The sequence below is a fragment of the Nicotiana attenuata genome, chromosome 11 (assembly GCF_001879085.1).
Source record: "Nicotiana attenuata strain UT chromosome 11, NIATTr2, whole genome shotgun sequence".
Taxonomy (NCBI): domain Eukaryota; kingdom Viridiplantae; phylum Streptophyta; class Magnoliopsida; order Solanales; family Solanaceae; genus Nicotiana; species Nicotiana attenuata.
The window spans coordinates 60,142,013-60,151,627 of record NC_031999.1 but is presented as its reverse complement, the minus strand read 5'-3'; the positions used below and the strand labels follow the sequence as shown (position 1 = coordinate 60,151,627).

At 38.8% G+C, this 9,615-nt stretch overlaps 1 protein-coding gene across 1 annotated transcript in view; it reads left to right on the top strand.

Moving 5' to 3' along the window:
* Positions 1-7,744, top strand: part of LOC109234935 — a 23,382-nt gene extending 15,638 nt beyond the window's left edge. Inside the window, exons 3-8 of the mRNA XM_019400975.1 lie at positions 6,393-6,528; positions 6,613-6,770; positions 6,847-6,967; positions 7,032-7,226; positions 7,325-7,375; positions 7,499-7,744. Coding sequence (XP_019256520.1) covers positions 6,393-6,528; positions 6,613-6,770; positions 6,847-6,967; positions 7,032-7,226; positions 7,325-7,375; positions 7,499-7,744 — 907 coding nt within the window. The remainder of the gene's footprint in view (positions 1-6,392; positions 6,529-6,612; positions 6,771-6,846; positions 6,968-7,031; positions 7,227-7,324; positions 7,376-7,498) is intronic.

Genomic DNA, 9,615 nt, shown 5'->3' with positions numbered 1-9,615 from the left:
GGTTTTCCTTCGTATAATTACTTCTTGTAGATTCTATTTTATTCTGTTATTCCCCGTAACGCATTCCCTTTCCCACGCTTTAATTATTTGTTCTAGTTTATTTTTTCGCTGTATATATATATATATATATATATAACTGCACAGGTTTATGCGGAGTCTGGTCCTAGCCTCGTCACTACCTTGCCGGGGTTAGGCCAGGCACTTACCAGCACATGAGGTCGGTTGTTCTGATGATACACCCTGCACTCTGTGCAGATACCAGAGCAGTACGGGGACAGCAGCAGTAGCTTGGGAGCCAGCCTTCAGTCCACAGAGATCCCGAGGTAGTTCTGCAGGCGTCCGCAGGCTCGGCGTCTCTTCTACCTACTACTATGTTCTGTTATCATTTGTATCCGAGACAGACTGAGTTTCTTTCTTTCAGACATTTGTATTAGTAATCATAAACAGTCCGTGAATGTTGTGACACCGGTTTCTGGGTAGAGATATATATTGGCTTTTCGTATCGTTTTTGATATTATGTTTGTCTAAGTCTTCCGCTTAAATCTATTTTTCGCTATTGTTTAGATGTTGATCACCTGTTGTTACAAGTAGTTAAAAGTGTTAAAAATGAAAAGGTTAAAGATTTCTAAATTTCATGGCTTGCCTAGCTTCTACGAGTAGGTGCCATCACGACTCCCGAGGGTGGGAAATCCGGGTCGTGACAGTATAATTTTCAAGAATATATAATGTATATTATAAAAATACTTTTGTTTAAATAATTATTTTTATATTACGTGCATGGAATATATATTTTACAATCTTTATTTTCTTTCATTTTGAATTGTGTAAATAAATTTTTGAATTTGTTGTGAATACTAAAATTATTATTACATACAAATTATTCTAATTAATTCTTTTACTATGATTATTATTTTATTATTCCAGTATTATAGATGCTTAATACTTTTTATTTTTTTAATAGTATTTATTTATTCTATTGGTAAGTCCATAATATAAATTAAAAAGAAAAAATTATAATATTAAAAAAGTTTAAAAAAATAAAAGAAGATAAATATTTATGATTTAGAGGGTAAAATAGGTATTTGGTAATCCAAAATTTGGAAAATCTAGTTGAGTGACCTTCTGAGTGCAATAGGCATAGTTCAGTAACTTTGTTGTTACAAACGATAGAAAAGTGACTTGAGGAGATAATTGATATAGTTGAGTTGTCATGCCCCAAACCTGGGGAGGCGTGACTGGCACCCGGTGCTGCACTGGCCCGAACGAACCACTCTGTAATTTTTTTAGTTCTTTGTAACTATCATGGGCCATCATGGCCACAATCATAATATATAACTATAAGTGGGCAATATTATAGCAATAAACTATCGTTATTAAAACATGAATACATATGGGCAGTCAAGGCCTCTGACATACTGTACAAAGTGAACCTCTATCTACAAAGCCTCTAAGATTGTTTGACATCAAATGGGACAGGGTACCGGCCTACCCATAAGTCTGTAGAAAAACTCTGACACGATGACTCATAGACTCGGGTGCACTCCGAATGAGGTGGAGTCTTATCGATCCTTCGCTGAATGCCAATCTCGTCTACTATGAGGGCTCGTCAAATTGATTATCTATACCTGCAGGCATGAATGCAGCGTCCCCAACAAAAGGACGTCAGTACGAATAATGTAATGAGTATGTAAGGCAGAACTGAAACATAAGAATAAGTCAACATTAATTAACGATGTATAAGAATCAACCTGAATCTCTGAAGTGCCACCTTATCTCCATACTTATCATACTGATATATATACAATGCCTCTCTTTAAGACTATTATCCATATCTTATGATGCATGACTGCCCAACTAATCAGTGGTAACTGCCCGACCGGCCTTCGCACGGTGGTAAACGTATGACTGCCCAACCGGTGGTAAATAATGATGCATAACTGCCCAACCGGTGGTAACTGCCCGACCGGCCTTCGCACGGTGGTAAATGTTTGACTGCCCAACGGGTGATAAATAATGATGCATAACTGCTCAACCGGTGGTAACTGCCCGACCGGCCGTAGCCCGGTGGTAAATGCATGTCTGCCCAACCGGTCATAGCACGGTGGTAAATGAAGATGTATGACTGCCCAACCGGCCGTAGCACAGTGGTAAATATGTAACTGCCCCAACCGGCCGTAGCTCGGTGGTAAATGCATATGCATGAAGATGCATGTATTACTATATTATAAATATTAACATCTTTATTAAATACCTCAATAGGGAACTAGATACATACTTAGACATGCTTGAATATCACTTTACGGGAATGAACAACATAAACATCCTTAACTGCTAAGAGTAGAACCACTTATGGAATAACATTACGGTTACGTATCGTTACTTGGATCATGCCAAAAGAAAGAAGGGATAGCCTTAACATACCTGGATTTTCTTTCTAGACAGGCTCTGGTATTTTACTGTAGATTTCACATGTCCACTTCAAAATAAACCAACCGAAGAAAATCTCAATGAAGTCCATCTTCCCCCATAACTATTCTTTAATGTCTAAAACTTCACTTTCTACTGTTATCCTCCACACAAAAGAAGGAAAAAAAAAACCAATGTTGTAAAGAGGTCAATCATCTGATCTTTAGCAGGAAAACCGATCCTTCAACAACATACAGAAGAAAAATTTAAAGCTTGAGAAAAAGCTAAGTACGTACAACTCCATATCATCTCCACATAAGAACCGTTATTAATACAATACTTCATTGCTACTTTTCTTGTCTTTTTTGGTCAAAACTGAAAAAATTAACCAAAGTAAACAATATATACATTAGCTAGGCAAACAGTGGACTCTTCTTTATTAAGAGGAATGAGTCACGTCCTTAAGGCTTTGCCAAATTTCCTATCTCAATTCTTGTCACATATTTTAATTAGTGTAAGAGTCACAAATTTTGCTAAGGAAAAATCTGCCACGTAGTGGTCTTATCCAAATATTTTAGATAATTACAATTACCCGCATAATTAAGAATTATCTCAAATTACTTAAAATACTATCACTTTTAATACACTTTATATATCATACTATAATATACTTTATACAACTTACTACCATGGTCATGTGGTATCATATAAAATAAATACATACACTATTGTTTCATTAAAAATCCATGTAAAAATACATATATTTTCTCAATTTCTAATTTTTTCTAATCTCATATTGTCACGACCCAATTTCCATACCCGGTCGTGATGGCGCCTCTCGTGAAGACAAGGCCAGCCAATTAACTCCAATTCGTTACCTTAACAATTATTAGACATAAATGAATAGAAAAATATAACCTAACAATATAATAACGGATATTTACAACCCAATTAAACCCGACCGGGGTGTCACAAGTCACGAGCATCTAAAGAAGACTGCACACTGCTAAAGGACCAAAATAATATACAAAGTAAAATTTGGGAATCAAAGGACATAGTCCGGTGCCGCGAACGCCGGCGGTCACCTTGTTCAGCTACAATGGCAATACCTTCAATCCGCTAATAACCCGCTACTGGGTGAACAATACCTGCAACTGCACACGAGGTGCAGGGAGTAAAGTGAGTACTCCAACTCAGTGAGCAATAAGAGTAAATAATATCTGAACGGTAAGAAATCACGTAAAACACTTCATCATGCTATATGGGACAGAGCAAATCCTTGAGAAAAATAGTAATTCCGTGAAAATCCTTTAGAAAATATATGGACCCAGTTAAAAACCTCTTTTAAAAATACCTTTTTCCAACAGTTAAGCAAATGAATGCGTAATCAGAAAGTGCAAGTCCGCACATAAGTCAGCCCCTCGGGCACATCACTCCATTAACAAATAACACCAGGGTATCTGGTAACCAATGCAAGAAATGGCATGGATGCCAATGATATGAGAGTGCTGAATGTCATGCCACATAGTACAAACAGGAACCAATGCATGAATGCAATGCAATGCACATGACCGGTACACTCAGGTACCCACTGCGGCGTGCAGTCCGAGCCAACCATGTATTTAACGTCAACGGCGCTCACTGGGGGTGTGTACAGACTCCGGAGGGGCTCCTACAGCCCAAGCGCAATATCAAGCCATCTCGTGGCGTCAATCACATTCCTGGTCAGTCATTGTTACCTGACCGGTCAGTCATTGTTACCTGACCAATTTACATCATACAGTTTCATTGTTACCACTGTTTCAAGTCACATCATACAGTGTCATTGTTACCACTGTTTCAAGTCACTGCTGCGGCGCGCAGCCCGATCCCTGCTCAGTCCAGAAATGCACATNGAATTATCATCGAATTATCCAACTAGATTACATGTTTTTGAGGTGTAGATTGGGGATTTGGACCTAGGGATTTGAAAATAAGATTTGAAGATTTGGAGGCCGAATTGTTATCGGAATTTAGTAATTTTGGTATGGTTGGACTCGTGGTTGAATGGGTTGTCAGATTTTGTAAGTTTCGTCGGATTTCAAAGCGTGGTCCCGGGGGCCGAGTTTGAGCAATTTCGGGATTTTGATGTTAAATTGGATATTTTCGAGTGGGCTTCGCTCCCTTGGCATATTTTAATGATTATGTACTGATTGTGGCTAGATTTGGAGCATCCGGAGGTCGATTCGTGCGGGCGAGGCATCGCGGGCTAGAGTTTGGACCGGATCGAGGTGAGTAATGATTGTAAATGATATCCTGAGGGTTTTAAACCCCGGATTGCACATCGTAGTGCTAAATTGAGGTGACTTGCACGCCGGATAGTGGGCGTGGGGTAGAGCACCGCTGGGGATTATGACTTGGTCCGTCCCGATTGATGAATTTACTGCGTATTTGACTGGAATTTATTTGTTATCACTGTTGTTTGGGCTGATTGCCATATTTGGGCTTCGTGACAACTATTTGAATCCTTCGGGGATTATTTTCACTATTTCCTCACTGTTTTGACTAATTACTTGAACTCAGTCATACTGTTTCTCCACTATTTTACAACGCAGCCACTTTTACTCAGATTTGAGTCTTAAATGATATTTTAAATGATAATTTGGGCTGAGAACTACTGTTTTACTAATGCCCGAGGGGCTTGTGATGCTATTCTGACTGAGTGAGGCCGAGGGCCAGATGTGAGGATACACTGAGTGATATGAGGCCGAGGGCCTGGATGTGAGAGTTATATATGGATCGGGCTGCACGCCGCAGCGATACTTATATGGATCGGGCTGTACGTCGCAGCGGTATATATATATATTGGATCGGACTGCACGCCGCAGTGATATAGCGCTTGGGCTGTAGGAGCCCCTCCGGAGTCTCCACCCCCACAGTGAGCGCGGGTACCCATATGGATCGGGCTGCACGCCGCAGCGAGATATGGATCGGGCTGCACGCCGCAGCGAGCTATGGATCGGGCTGCACGCCGCAGCGATATGTGGATCGGGCTGCACGCCGCAGCGGTTACTACATGATACTGTTCTGAGAGTGATCTGAGAGAGAGAGCCCGAGGGGCTGAGAGTGTTTTCTGAGAGTGAGCCCGAGGGGCTGGTACTGTGTTGAGATATTGCCCGAGGGGAGAACTTTTATGTGCGTATCTTGCATATTTATTTGCCTTTTTACCTCTTATACTGTGGTATTTGTGCCCGAGGGGCAGATTTTCCTGTGCTTATCAGCAATAACCGTTTTGAAATCGTTTTCGTAACTGTTGTAAAGATCATTTTCAAAAGAGCTTTAAACTGAGCCAAGATATTTCTAAAGATTTCACAGCCTTACTGTTTTCTCAAAGAATTGACCCTGCTTCTATACAACATGATGGTTTGCTTTACGTGATTTCTTACTGCTCAGTTATTATTTATTTTTATTACTCACTGAGTTGGAGTACTCACTTTACTCCCTGCACCTCGCGTGCAGTTGCAGGTATTTATTCACCCGGTAGCGGGTATTGGCTGCGTGGAGGCAGAGTTGTAGAGGTTTTAGCGAGGTGACTGCCAGCGTTCGCAGCACCACTGTTTTCCTATGTTATTCACTATTCCTATTCAGAGTATTTCTAGACTTGTAAAGTGGAAATTACATTCTTATAGATGCTCGTGACTTGTGACACCCCGATTAGGGCTGTGTTGGGTTGTAATTACGTTAATTAATATCATTAAATCATATTCGAACTGTTATTGAACTGTTTAACTGCTTAAAAGTGGTGTTTTGAAATGGTCTGGCTGGCCTGGTCTTCACGAGAGGCGCCATCACGACCGGAGCGGGGTTTCAGACAAAGATATGGATAAACTCTACGTTGCCACAGTCTACTGAATTTAAATCGAGGTTTGTCACGTGTATACTCCTTTTCATTATGCACATAAAATATAACAATACTATTTATAAATAATAATTTTTGACTTATGTAGGTTACTTACAGCACGTCCGTCAAACATTGAGCGAATCACTCAAACAAGTTCTCAGCAAAGTTACTCTAATAGAGATGAGTTAAACAAAGGAATTGTAGAGTTTAAAACTATTAGGGATTTAGTTCAGTGCACTCAAGTGAGTTTAATTAACTTTGTTAATTATATGTACTTTATGTTTTCTGTTTTGCATTTACAATAAACTTTTGTTTTTTTTAAATAGGAAAGTAGCTGTTGGATTGCGGCAGAATTGGTAAGTTTGGAACTTGACCGGGGATGGTCATACTTGGCATGCAACAAGTGTAGTAGAAAGGTTGATAAAGTTGGAAATAAATACTTTTGTAAGAAATGCAATGAAGATCAATTTTCATGTACTCACAGGTAATTACTATCTATGTTTATTTAAAATTTTATATATTAAAATAAAACCATAAGTTTAATCAAAATTGAGTTGCAGGTATAGGCTTCAAGTACGAGTTATGGATGGAACCGCTTTTATCTCATTGTTGCTTTGGAATCGAGAGGCTATGCAGCTTATAGGGAGGTCTGCAAAAGAACTTAAGGGAAGCTCCCTTGAGGTATACTACAAAACTTATTTTGATTAACTATAAAAATACTTCTAACCTATGAATTTTGGTGTAGAATTCACTTGCGGATGCTGACTGTTCTTATCCAAGTGAACTGGACGCTATTCTTTATAAAAAATTAATGTTCAAGGTTATTGTTAAGCAAGAGAATATTGAGTCTCAGGTCGAAGTCTACAAAGTTCTTAAGCTTAGTGATGATGATGACCTTTTAAAGGAATACAGCCACAATTTATTCGAAGACAATATCACCGTAAATTTTTTTACCTCACAAAACTCCTAACACAAAATTTAAGTATAAATACTTTTGCACTCATTAAATGAATGTTCTATTTAATTTCCGTTTAACAGGATTCAAAGTTTTTTGATGGACAAAGCTCAAGTGGAGATAAGCTTTTCAAGGTAAATTCCATGAAATTTAAAGTTTTACAGCATTATTTATTTGTTTAACAATTATAGTCAAAACTATGTAAGTAACAACAGTTTTTCTCTCCAACTGGTATTAAATTTTTTGGTTGTTGCAAGGATGTAATGGCCGAAAGTCAGCAGTCTATTTTGCAAACTCCCATAGATAAAAGCGTATCAGAAAGTGGATCGTCGGTGTTAGAAGATGGTGATGCTTGCAATGTAAAAATATGTCCTTTGAAGACGTATGACAACAAGACTAGATCCACTAATAAGGCATCAACAGCAGTACCAGATGATGAATTCAATTCTCAACTCTCTAGCAACAAGGTTCGCAAGGTCATAAAGAAAGAAAAGAATCCCTGATTGGTTTTACTGCAATGCGTCTAGCTGTGCACTTATATATTTTGTACTTATGTCGCTTCAATGTTCTGCGTTTTATATGTTATATGGTGAAATGACTCTACCTATGCAACTTCATATTTTCTTTATCAATCATGAGTTGAGTTATTACTTATATTACATATACTAAAAATTGATGCGATTTCCGGGAATGAGGATGCTACATTGGTCCTGCTGACTTAGTATCCTGCAGTGATTGGCAGATCTCCTATGTCACGACCCAAAATCCACTAAGGGTCGTGGTGGCGTCTGACACCTTTGTCAGGCCAGCCAACTAAATTATCAATTAATTCCTCTTTTAATACTTATGAAAATCTAAGGTTTTTCCTTCCATTTTCATAAATAAAAGTTCACTACTTGAATTCAAATTTAAATAATAACAATTAGTACAAATCCGTTGAAACCAATCCCAGAAACCCGGTGTCGCAAGTACATGAGCAACTATCGATAGGGAAAGTAAAATACAACATCTGTCCGAAATACAGTGGACAGGGAATAAATAAAAAAATACTGAAAGGAACTACACTGGCTACGGGTCGTCTCGAACAATGCAGCTCACCTAGTCCCAGAGTCGTCCATGCTGCCACGCCCAGTAGGCTGCTAGAGGTATACATACCTGTGCAACAAAAATGCACAGAAGTGTAGTATGAGTACGTAATCAACGTGTACTCAGTGAGTATCCCGCCTAATCCCGAAGGGGTAGAGACGAGATGGTCAACTTTGACGCTCTCTAATGATCCAGTAAGGATTCATCCTTAATATGTCCATACTAAACAGTGGATTTATTTTATAAACATGATTCTAATCCAGCTAGAGGAAACAAGTAAACACGTAATTCCTTCATAGGTAAATTTCCAGAATTTCTCTTTAAATATAATCCAAATGTTTTTAAGCCACAAAAGGGCAATAATAACTTAATGAAGTTCAAGACAACAACACAGACATGTGCAAATCACGCCGAGGTCGACGGCCCGCTCCAACAGAAATGTAAATTGTGCACTGCCGAGGGTCGAGCGGCACGAACCATAGATGCATCTATTCTCACCGAGGCGTTCGGCCCGTTCCATAAACAAACACATATCCTGCTCGCGAATCATCCATGCGACGCAGGCACACATAAAATACATGCTCAAGTAGGAAATTAAGAGCTTATCGGGGATAATCAACCAAATAGACAAATTTCTCTTTTTAACATTTCAGGGAAAATTTAATATTAAATCTCTTTTTAAATTCCTTTACCAATTCAAGGTGATTGAAACACTTCAAACTATCAATGGGTTCACAGTAATCCAAGTATAACATATTTTTGGGTCCTAACTACCCGGACAACAGCATAATAGTAGCTACGCACGGACTCTCGTCACCTCGTGCGTACGTAGCCCCCAAAAATAGGAGCACATAACCAATTTAACTCACCTATGGGGTAAATTCCCCCTCACAAGATTAGAAAGGAGACTCACCTCGCTCCGAAGATCCACAACCGGCATTCTACATTCTTCCGAAGACTTGCACCAACGCACAATGCTCCAAAACTAGCCAACGATCATACAAATCCATTAATATATGCTCAATTATACTTTACAACCCAATTTATAACAATTCCTAACCCCGAACGAAAAGTTGACAAAAATGCCCTCAGTCCCACGTGCCCGGAATCCGAAATTTCTCGAAGATAAGGATTACCCTTGACCTTAGGAACTCAAATACATAATTTTCTCTTAATTCCATACTCAAAATGGTGGCTAAAATCCAAGATTATAATTTTCTAGGTTTTCAACCAAAACCTCAATAATTACTCTAATTTCCATGCTTAAACCCATATATAATTGATATAT